The sequence below is a fragment of the Bufo gargarizans genome, chromosome 1 (genome assembly GCF_014858855.1).
Source record: "Bufo gargarizans isolate SCDJY-AF-19 chromosome 1, ASM1485885v1, whole genome shotgun sequence".
Classification (NCBI taxonomy): domain Eukaryota; kingdom Metazoa; phylum Chordata; class Amphibia; order Anura; family Bufonidae; genus Bufo; species Bufo gargarizans.
The window spans coordinates 639,363,483-639,376,044 of NC_058080.1; the positions used below are offsets into that span (position 1 = coordinate 639,363,483).

General features: G+C 40.8%; 1 protein-coding gene across 1 annotated transcript in view; it reads left to right on the forward strand.

The window, feature by feature from the left end:
* The window catches only part of LOC122935592 (uncharacterized protein KIAA0825-like), a 252,573-nt gene extending 240,379 nt beyond the window's left edge, over window positions 1–12,194 (forward strand). Inside the window, exon 6 of the mRNA XM_044291366.1 lies at window positions 11,132–12,194. Within this exon, the coding sequence (XP_044147301.1) occupies window positions 11,132–11,237 (106 nt within the window). The 3' untranslated portion in view covers window positions 11,238–12,194. The remainder of the gene's footprint in view (window positions 1–11,131) is intronic.
* The last annotated feature ends 368 nt before the right edge of the window (window positions 12,195–12,562 follow it).

Sequence of the window (12,562 nt, forward strand, 5' to 3'; positions counted from 1 at the left end):
TGTGTCCAAACTTTTGGTCTGTACTGTACATTAGGTAAGCTCTTAACCATAACCTGACGTATAAAAGCGCTGAGTTACATTGCGATCTGCTGCTGCTCCCCCATGGCACTGCAGATCGCTGTGATTGTGCTCTCATTAGACAGCTGTGCTCACAGTAAGGATCCCGGAGACCAGGCAAAGTGGTCTCCCTGATGGCACCACTGTGTACAACGATCCATTGCACTGTAAAGTCAAAAAGCCAGCAGGATATGCTCTTGATGTGAGACTCCCCCTGCTGGCTCTAAACTTAACTGTGAGCCTGCAGTCTGCGAATTAACCCCTTACTGCCCTGACTGTGCAGACAGGGGTTAAAAAAATTTCAGTAAAAAAAAAAAAGTTACAAAAATGTAATAAAAAGTGAAATAAAGAAAATTAAAAATTAAAAAGTTTGAGCTATAGTTACTAGTTTAAGCAATAGTATAGCAGACTACACACCCATATACACATTCCCCCCACTTTTTTTGTAAATGAAAAATATATATATTTATATAGAAAATGTTTTGTCTTGAAATCTTTTGTAATAGAAAAACATTATAAGAAAAGAAAACTATATGGTACATTTTTTCATATTTTTAAATATTATATCCATTATCTAATGGCACAAAAGAAAGGTCTAAGGTGTCTCGTGAAAAATAATATCAAATGCATGTGGGTGGGCTCAGAAGTTAGTTATTTGCTGTTAGATAGGCCCATTGCTAAAACTGAAAAATTGGCCTGGTCACGAAGGAGGGTAAACACTGTAATGAAGTATTCATTATTATTATTAGTAATAATAATAATGTTCAGATGATACAGTGTTAACTATTACTTTCCAGAGCTGATTTTTTTTTCAGCAAAGACTGACATGTTGCATTAATTCTCTAAACATGATGCATTTATACTATCTTACTAAAAAGGAGCAGAAAACAAAAGAGCGTGGTAAGATTATACAGCGTTGGTGGCATTCACTAGGACTCTTTCTCAGACGTCCTGATAAATAGATGCCTGAGGAAATGACATGAACTCTCTAGAAAGCTTCCATCTGATTATACCATATGGCCAACAAAGGTATCATCTTTACCCGCTCCTTTGATTGTTTTCCCCTTACAAATTGCATTTTCTGTTGGTGAACAAGGTTCCGCGCTCAGCTTGCCGAAATGTGAGCTGGCTATGATTTCAATATGAAAGTGTAACATGTTAGCATTTCACAGACTTGATGTAAAGAACTGACTTTGCTAAATGGTTTGAGGGCATGGGTGGAACACTTGGGAAATGAACTATTAACGGGCTGTTTTATCTCTACCTGAACATTATAATTCCCGACTATTTATCACACTGTTTTACAAATTACAGCGAGAATGATATCTGATGACATTGAGTAATCCTGAGTAATCCAGTAAAATGTACAGCCTAGTAGATAATTGGACCTATTGTTGCTCTTCACATCTTCACTAGGCATGCACAGGAGACAGGAGCCACAGGCTAAATATGCTGCCTATTGTCTAGTTCACAAAATAAAAGCTACTACATACATGGTTTTTAATTTACCCATTTGCATCGATTTCTAAAAAAAAGTTACACTACGTGCAATTGTCACCATGTAAAATCCAAGGCAATTTATAGTCTCTCCAGTATAATTAAAGGGAAGGTTTTCTCAGTAGGGTTGAAGAGCAATTGACGGTATCATTAACTGTAACTTGTTTATTTTTCCCATTACATTATTACTGCTTTGATACAATTACCCTACAATGTTTTATTTTTGGCTTTTGATATAAATTTCATCTTTGTATTAGATTTTTAATAGGTTTTTCAATTTTTTGTAATTCATCCTTGACGAAAAGCCAAAAATTCTGTCTAATGTACTTGTCTTTTCAATTTTTCACCATTTTCAAAGTATTTATTTAACCCCTTCCCAACCAGTGCAGTAATAGTACGGCGCTGAGGGAAGTGACTACCTGACCAATGCCGTAGTACTATGACGCGTTGATCAGGCGGGTGCAGGATCTGTGCCCGCCGATCAGCTGCAGAGGACTGGCTGTTCCCGTTAGCCGGACCCATGCTGTATGCGCTAGCATCGGTGAAAACACAGATGCCGGCACATTAACCCTCACTATGCCGCGGTCAGCGCTAACCACAGCATGCGCAGGGTGTGTGGAGGGAGGGAGCTCCCTGCCCTTCCCCATCGGGTCCCCTTGCTGCTGTGACGAGGACCCAATAGCAGGGAAGGCAGCCTGGTGTCTTCCACAGGCATCTGGGCTGCCTTCCATGTAAGCCTGTGAGATCGAGACCCCTGGATCTCACAGGCAGGAAGGCTATAAGTGTATTACATTGTGTACAGAAGTATTGTAATGCATTGTACAGGATCAGAACCCCAAAAGTTGAGGGGGAAAAAAAAAGTTAAAATAAAGTTTTGCATAATAAAAAAAATGTTTCAAGTAAAAAAAAAATGTTCTTTTCCCATAATTAAGTAATATTTAAAAAAAATTAAATAGGAAAAAAAATGGAAAGTATACATATTAGGTATTTCCACGTCCATATCGACCGACTCTATAAAAATATCACATGATCCACCCTGTTAGTTGAATGCAGTTGAAAATAAATAAATAATAAAAACAGTGCCAAAACAGCCATTTTTGGTCACCTTGCCTCACAAAAAGTGTAACACCAAGCTTTTGAAAAGTCTTATGTACCCCTAAATGGTACAAATCAAACCGCCATCTCATCCCACAAAAAATGAGACCCTACCTAAGACAATCGCCCAAAAAATATTAAAAAAATAGGGCAGTCAGAAAATGGCAACACAAAAACAAGATTTAATTCTGTTCAAAAATGCATTTACTGTGTAAAATTTAACAAAAATAAAAATAATAGACATTATGGGTAACACCGCATCCGTAACAACCTGCTCTAGAAAAATATCACATATGTCCCCTCAGGTGAATACTGTAAAAAAAAAAATGTTTTTAAAAACTACACCAAAACAGCCTTTCTTTTTACCTTGCCTCACAAAAAGTATAATACCAAGCGATCAAAAAGTCTTATGTACCCTAAAATGGTACCAATGAAAAGGTCACCTCATCCCACAAAAAATTAGCCCCCCACATAATAAAATCATTTAAAAAATAAAAACCAATGGCACTCGTAAACCAGTCCATCAAAATCTGCGCTGCAAAAGCCATATGGCGCTCCTTCCGTTCTGAGTCCTGCCATGTGCCCCCACAGCAGTTTACCACCACATATGGGGTGTTGCCGTATTCAGGAGAAAATAGGTAACAAATAATGATGTGCTTTTTCTCCTGCTACCCTTTGTGAAATGAAAAAGTTGGGGCTGAATCAACATTTTGTTGGAAGAAATGAAACTTTTCATTTTCACAGCCAAGTGTTTTCAAATTCCATAAAACGCTTAGGTGGTCAAAGTGCTCAGTACCCCCCTTAATATATTCTTTGAAGGGTGTAGTTTCCAAAATAGGGTCACTTTTTTTGAGGGTTTCCACTGTAGGAGTACATCAGAGTCTCTTCAAATACAAAATGGTGCCCAAAAAACATTTTAGCAAAATCTGCCTCCAAAATCCATATGGCGCTCCTTTCCTTCTGACCACGGTCACGTGCCCATAGAGCAGTTTACCACCACATATGGGGTATTTCTGTAAACTGCAGAATCAGAGCAATGCATATTGAAGTTTAGTTTGCTGTTGACCCTTGCTGTGTTGCAAGAAAAAATTGATTAACATGAAAAATCTGCATAAAAAATTGAATTTTGACATTTCGCCTCCATTTTAGTTTAATTCTTGTGGAACACCCAAAGGGTTAACAAAGTTTGTAACATCAGTTTTGAATAATTTGAGGGGTGTAGTTTCTAAAATGGGGTCACGCATCCCAGGTGTAGGAAATGCAGAGTGGTTATTTGCGGCCTAAAATGTCTCTTTATGTGTACCACGGTGCTCCTACTTGGATACTGCTGTACCCCAGGCTTTGGCTCAGAAACCATGAATAAAGGGAATAAATGAGGGATAAAAGAATAACTTGAGTCCAGATCTTGAGTTGAAGTTCAACAGCAGCTTTACTTTGAATAAGCATTCTCCAAAACGGTTTACAGGCTTTGTCTTGGTTCCAGAGGCTTTAGCATGAAACTGGCAGGCAAACTCCACTCTGCCACATCTGCTTTTCTCTGAATCTGCTGTACTGACAGGCTTAACTTTAATGAAGCGGGCAAAGCAGGCGCGTGACGTGAGTGACGTTACCCTGCCGACCGCTCTCTGCCTGCTACAGGTACGGGAGCTTGATAGTAAGTAGTAGTACACAGTGTCATCCACAGATTCCCCATAACAGTGTCATCCACAGACCACCATTAGTTCAGAACCCACCAAAAGCACACCTTTTGGTTCAAAATATATTTTTTCTTATTTTCCTCCTCAAAAAACTAGGTGCGTCTTATTGAAATTTTGTAAATTGGAAATTTTTCCAAATTTTTGGTAAATTTGGGATTTTTTCATAAATAAAAGCGAAATATATTGACTAAAATGTATGACTATCATGAAGTACAATGTGTCACGAGAAAAATATCTCAAAATGGCTTGGATAAATAAAAGCGTTCTAAAGTTATTTCTACATAAAGTGACACATGTCGGATTTGCAAAAAATGGCCTTGGCAGAAAGGTGAAAACAGGCCCAGGGTAGAAAGGGTTAAAAGACCGGCTGGAGGAGAATATGCTTCTATATAAACAGAGAAGTCATAGAGGAGCACAGTCTCTTCTGTCCTATAGGATATAGCTCCGCAGGAATCCTTTGCTGCAGCCCGACAAATATACATTAGCACCGCATACGTTTGTGCCTAAAAACTAGCTATTGTACCCCCATTGAAAGGGAGTGTCAATAACACTGCTGCTGCCCACCATGCTTTTTACCGATATACTTTAATTCTAGTTTAAACAGGTGCGTCACCTCCAGATGGCTTCCTTCTCTTTTTCATGCACGTACTTTATAATAAAGCCCATCTATTTATTTTCATTGCCCTGGGATACAAAATGAAGCTTCTCTCTGGACACAATTGTCTTCTCAACAAAGGCCGCAGAGGATCTGTGTTGTATCCCATGACTGCAATGTAACAATTCTGCCTGATAACACAGATAAATAGCTTAAAAGCACTAGACAAAAACTAGGAACGACTGCATTTAATATAAATCACTGGAAAGATTCACATACTAGAGTTCAATTGCAAGATAACTAAACCTGATAGAAAAATGAAGGGAATAAATGTGTTTGCTGGTGTATCACTCCTGTACGTACATAGAGCAGCATTCACGTATCAGTAGTGTTTCTATGATGTTCTTTTTTTTCCCTAGAACACATTGATATATGAACCCCATATTTTTTGCCTACAGTTCACACTATAGGAGACAATTATTTATCTTACGGATTGTATTGCGCCAAGATATTCTGCAGCGCTTGACAGACATTGCCACCATTTACATAAGACTACTTTCACACTGGTGTTTTGGCTTTCCGTTTGTGAGATCCGTTGAGGGCTCTCAAAAGGATCAGTTTTGCCCTAATGCATTCTGAATTGAAAAGGATCCTCTCAGAATGCATCAGTTCGCCTCCGTTCAGTCACCATTCCGCTCTGGAGGCGGACACCAAAACGCTGCTGACTGTCCGCCTGACGAAGCAGAGCCAAACGGATCCGTCCTGGCGCACAATGTAAGTCAATGGTTACGGATTTGTTTTCTCTGACACAATCTGGCACAATAGAAAACGGATCCGTCCCCCATTGACTTTTACTGGTATTCATGACGGATGCATGCGGTTGTATAATTGTAGTGGAAGCGTTTTTGCAGATCCACGACGGATACACAAAACGCTAGTGTGAAAGTAGCCTTAGCCAATGCCCCCAATAGGGCTTGCAATCTAAGAGCCAATGAAAGGAGCTTGCTCACAAATTAATCGTTGCCAGCTCGTTAGCTGCCTATGCATGCAACAATGGACGGGGATTTATGGGGGCTGAAATATTGTTAATACGATAGTTCAGTATCATACAGTTTCCTTGTTTGTTGAGAGTACATCCCAGATTACACAGGGTAATGTGCTACCTGCAAATGAGGGTTTTAAGTGCCACATGAAAAGACCAAGATCACCCAATGAAGGAGCCAGGGGCGTAACTACCATAGCGGCAGACCATGCGACTGGGGGCCCAGTCTTAGTTGGGATTATCTCCTCTTTTACTGGAGGTGAAAACTTGGTCAGGACTCTACACTCTAAAGGAACAACTTTTAGAAAATGAGGCAGTGGGAAAATAGCCCAAGGGTCATTGAAAGGGGTTTAGGCAGAAACCCTTCTGTCCTGGTTTGATCCTTGCTATGGGGCCCTTACTTCTCTATGTATGCCACTTAAAGGAGCATTTGCAAATGTTGTCCTTGTCAGATTTGGCCCCAGTGCTGCAAGACAACAGTGTGCCCACAGTGGCTCGGTGACATAACATAAGAACATAAGCTTGAAAGGGTTGGTTCTACAAACTTGATGTACAGTATGTGTGACATCACAGAGGTGGAACCCTCAGCAATCTTTACAAGAACAATCGTGGAGGTGTTTGCTTTCAAGACAAAATATAAAGGGGAAAGAGGAGCAGCAGAGGATACAGTGTTCTTGGAGTTGGCAACTGTCCATCATGGACACTAAAATAAGGTCTATAGGCTTAGAAAGTATAGTTTGTAATTGGATTGAAAACTGGCTGAAGGACCGTGTCCAGAGAGTTGTGGTCAATGTTTTATATTCTGAATAGCCCTCAGTTATAAGAGGTCTACAACTACAAGCTGACTTGGATACCCTGAGTGTTTAGGATAGATGTAAAGTTATGCATCTGGGTAGTAATAATCTACATGCATCATACGTCCTGTGAGGTGCAACACTAGAAGACAGTGGCATACTGGGAAGTTAAAGTGGCCCTAGAAAAAACTGAAAGTGACCCCATCTTTTAGGTAGGTCCAAATTGACAAAAGGCAGGCAACACAAGTCGGTGGGATCAACACAAGTAGGCTAGGAAAAGAGAAATACCATAGTGCAGAACAAAATTCTGCCCCAGCAGAACCAAATACCATAATACAGCATAAAGTACTGCCGCAGTAGAACCAAATACCACAGTGCAGCACAAAACACTGCTGCTCCTACTGCAGTATTCAACTGTATCTCCATCCTGAGGACGGTGATATAGTTGAATTCTGGAGAGCACCTGCACCTGATGCTCCTAGCATTAATTAAAGCTGAGAGCATCAGATTACCCCATACCCAGCTGTTGGCCATGATGAGTGCTCAAGTGGCCCTCTGAGCATCGGCCCACCAGGGAATTTCCCTGTAGGGTCTATGGCCAGTCCGCCCCTGCTAGAAGAGTCAGCTGTTGAGAACAATCTAGATGTACTTGCAAATCATATACTAAATAACGGCATGCATCAACTGCTTCTAAGGAAAGTAGGATACTGTTGTGTATTAAGTAAAACATAGACTCACAGAACAGGAATATAATATTACTGCTTTACAAAGCAATGGTGCAGCCTCATCTGGAATATGCAGTTCAGTTCTGGGCACCAGTCCATAGAAAGGATGCCCTGGAGCTGGAAAAGTACAAATAAGAGCAACTAAACTGATAAGGGACATGGAGGGTCTTAGTTATGATGAAAGATTAAAAGAATTACATTTATTTATTCCTGAGAAGAAGCTCCTAAGGGGGGACATGATTAACCTATATTAATATATACATGGCCACAATTTTTTTTCCTTTAAAGCAATGTTTTTGCAAAATAAGATATTCAGGTTTTGATTAGCAACAAGGGAATTGACAACTTATGATGCTTTGGTCCTTAGATTACAATCAGCAAACATTGATGAAATCGGCAGCACTACATTATTTCCATCCAGTATCATCAAAAAGATCTACTGGTCCCCTTTGGCCCCCAGTCCCCCCCCCCCCACAGACTGCAGAATAGAATCAGCAGTAAAAGATATACAAGCTTTTATTCACCAAGGATATGGATGATTCCACTCATCTGAGTCAAAATGTCGCTATTCTTGGCGAGTAAAAGCTTATATGGCTGTTACTGCAAATTCTGCGCGCTGCATTTCTTCGACACAACACTTTACATCTGGCAGTATGAGTGTAATTACAAACCTGTTTAAAGGCAGTGACGCTGTGTCAGGAGAGCTGTCTACAGCACTATATCAGTGGTCAGCATAGTCATTGTTGTCTCCCGACAATGCACCTGTTTTCTTCAGGGATTTCTGGCAAATGTTATACACAATAGGCTACTTCTGACAGCCCCTCGACAGAAATAGAGTGATTTACTGAGGAAATTCAAGACTTTAAACAGATTTGCACTACGACAGGAATACTGCAGATGTACTTTAGACTTCACATTTCGGCAATGTGAGGAGGACAAGCTGTCCTTTACCTAATCACATAGCACTGCTGGTGCAAAGGACCACATAATAGACTGTGGGGGGTTCTCTCTGTTCTCCTGGCTACAAATCATTTAGCCAGTGTGCATGAAATTATAGAACCACCTTTGTGGGAATGATATTGTGTTCCTCTCCTACTAATCATGGTAGAGGTAGACACCTGTTCTCAGAGTATTGTATACAGTGTATAAAAGGACATGTACTGCTATGAGCATCTGCTGTTCAGCTCTCACATGGTTTATCTATTCAACACACCATATATAGTTTGTGTGGTTCATTTTTGGAAGCTATTTTAATTGCACTGTAACAGTTTTTTCGGGGCTGTACCAAAAAAGTACTTTGCTCTCCCTTAACCGCTAGTATGGTAATACTCTCACTTCATTCCACTTTTACTCCCTCTAAATCCAATTTTCTTACCCTCTTATTTCCATCTTCTGCAGTCTGAAGCACCTTCACATTGGAGTGGATTAACAATACTCAACAAATATATAGGTTAGATAAAATTTCTAGGTGAACATTTCAAACCCGTTCTTCTTGGACTCCATGAAGAACTTTGTATGAATTAAAGGGGGTATTCCCATCACATACAATGGGGGCATATCGCTAGGATATGCCCCCATTGTCTGATCGGTGCGAGTCCCACCTCTGGAACCCGCACCTACAACGAGAACGGAGCAGGCAGAGCTGTGGCTGGAGGACCCCAGATTTTCCGGGGTCTGTCCACCACCAAGCGCTACTCCCTGCTGCTCCCATAGAAGTGAATGGGAGCGCACCACACAAGAGCGGCCCCTGCTCCCATTCATTTCTATGGGGCAGATGGAAATAGCCGAGCCAGCGCTCGACTATTTTCGGCAGCCCCATAGAAATGAATGGAGGGCGGCTGCGCATGCGCAGTGAGACCTCTGTTTATTTCCCCGCTCCGTTCTCATTGTAGGTGCGGGTCCCAGAGGTGGGACCCGCACCTATCAGACAATGGGGGCATATACTAACGATATGCCCCCATTGTCTGAGATGGCAAAACCCCTTTAAGACCTGGACTTCATGGAAAACTTCATATGAAAACCTTCATGGTTCTTCTGGATCTCCTGCATCGCAAATATCAGTATAGTAGACCTTATGGCTCTATGCTGTACTCTAGTAGCTATTGGTTTCTGCCATTTTTCATCCAATAATCAGTATTTCTGTGGTATTGTTCCTTCTCTCCTCCTCCTGTTTTCCACCCTTTCCTATCCCATTTCAACCCCCCCCCCCCCGCTCTCCCCTCCCTATTTTGTTCCTAATTTACCTTACTTTATGACTGCAGAAACTAAGCATTTATAAGTGGTGTTTATGCATGATTATGAATCTTTACATGAAACATTTGGGGCATACAGTGCACTGTATCTGGTTGTTCTATTGTTTGTTACCTATATATCACCTATAAAGAATTAACAAATAAATGTTTGTGCCGCTTCCTAGAAATCTGGACTAAATGACTTTCCAAGTTCAGGAAAACATTTGTCAAGGTGGAAAATTACATAAAATAAGTTATTTGATATATCCTGCTCCAGGGCTCCCCAGTGGTCTCCATTTACTTGGCTGCATAGATGATGTGTCCGTCGGTATATGACTCGAGACCACTGATTGGCCGCAGCTGATCTCCCTTGAAAACAAAAGGATCAGGCATGTTGAAACAGCCTCACCTTTCTCACCGCACACAGCTTCAGTTGGGGGAGCTGTTAAGGTCCCTTTCACACGTACGTGATGGATTGGCTCCGGATGCGTTCAGGGTGCGTTCAGTGACACTCGCACCATTTTGAAAGAAAGTTCAGTTAGTTTTGTCTGTGATTGCGTTCAGTTGTTCAGTTTTTTCCACGTGGGTGCAATGTGTTTTGATGTGTTTTTCATGCGCGTGATAAAAAACTGAAGGTTTACAAACAACATCTCTTAGCAACCATCAGTGAAAAACGCATTGGATCCGCACTTGCTTCCGGATGCAATGCGTTTTTCACTGAAGCCCCATTCACTTCTATGGGGCCAGGGCTGCGTGAAAAACGCAGAATATAGAACATGCTGCGTTTTTCAAGCAATGCAAAACTGGTGCGTGAAAAAAGGCTCATGTGCACAGAACCATTGAAATAAATGGGTCCGGATTCAGTGCGGGTGCTATGCGTTTACGTCACACATTGCACTCGTGCGGAAAACTTGCTGGTGTGAAAGAGGCCTAACACAATATGCTATATGGTTGGCTGGAGGGTTTGACCAGCACATTAGATTAATGTTTGACTATATTATGTGTTTGGGGGTGCCCCGACTCTCCTTGATAAAGAAGAATTGTGAATGTTGAATTTTGCAGCCTTGACCTTTTGTTCTTTGGAGAGTTAAGTTGCCAACAGAGGCTTTCTAAACTCTCCCCATTTAGAACATGCAAACTTGGCCAAGCTGAGGCCATAGGAAAAGGGAGCGGGAAGGGGGAGAATAGTTGCTGGTGAAGTCACCTATAGATGTTTCCTTGAAAGTAAGTGGTAGATAAAAGCACCTTGACCACCCACTTTATCTCCATTTGGTAGTATACATTATTACTGAGCATGGCAGATATTTTGTAAAATGTGACTCAAGGCATGAAGCCCACAACTTTGTATTAGCTGTTGACCTTTCCATAGCTAATGTACATATTTTATTTTTTCACCAGGTGGGAGACCAAAGATATAGCAAGTCTTACAGAAGAGGAAAAGAACTTGATGGAACAGTTGAAAGAGATGATACAGTGTGGACACAAGACTTCCTCAAAACCTTAACGATGACCTTAACATATTCAAGAAACCTTTTACAATGGACAATTTGCCAGTTTGATGGATATTTAAGGACATAGTTACAAATTTAATATGGTTGAAAAAAGAGACAAGTCCATCAAGTTCCACCAAGGGATGGTTGGGGATGGGAATTTTGGGAAAGGGGAGTGAGACAAAGATTCCTACACATTTTCATAAGCATTAAAGTTATTTAATTTAAGAATTTATGTAAGCCTTTTTTTAAAACCATCCACTGTACCTGCTGTGACCACTTCCTGAGGTAAATTATACCACAGATTAACAGTTCTTATGGTAAAGAAGCCTTAACGACTCAGGAGACTGAACTTTTTCTTCTCCAGATGGAAGCAGTACCCCCTTATTTATTGAGGAGATTTTTACATGAAACAGCTTTTCACCATATTCTTTGTATGACCAATTAATATATTTGTACAATTTAATAATGTCCCTTAATGTTCCCCTTAGACGCCTCTTCTATAACTAAATAAATATAATTATTTTAATCTTTCCTCATAACTAAGACCCCCTCCCTTAACCCCTTTATCAGTGTTATTTGTACTTTTTCCAGCTCCAGGGCATCTTTTCTATGGACTGGTGCCCAGAACTGAATTGCATATTCCAGATGCGGATGCCCAAAGGCTTTGTAAAGTGGTTATTATACATCTCCCGCAACTCCATGTCTATTTTAATACATGAAAATGTCCGCCTAGACTTAGAAGCAGCTGATTGACATTGCTTCTGTTACTTAACTAAGAAAACATATTTTTTTTTTTTTTTTTTATTCTTTCTCTTGGGAATTATTTCAGTCATGATTTATACACTTGGAAACCTACATTTAGGTTACAGGGATGGCAATTACCCTGGGCCTCCACCATCTGGGAGCCTTAAAGAGGTTGTCCCACAAAAAATATTTCACAGTTTTCAAACCAGCACCTGGATCTGAAAACTTTTGTAATTGTATGTAATAAAACATTTTGTTTAGCCACCTGCTCTTTGTTCATTTTTTTATTTCTTTGTTCGGCTCACTGAGATGGACGCACATGCTCAGTTTCATCCTTCAACTGCCTCCTGAGCTGTGATAGGGAGAGAGCTCCAGCAGAAAAGACACTCCTCTTGAATGGGGAGATCTCTAGATAATTGTGAGAAACAGGACTGGTTCTAGCTTTGTTAGAAAGAAAATGGGCATGGGCGCTGCTCCACTTACCATTCTCCAGTGGCTCAGACTTACCCACCTCCCACAAACTCCCTGTGGTGGGTCCATCCACCAGGATATTCTGTATGGTCCTCTCCCGCAGGCCATGTCCTCTCCAGTC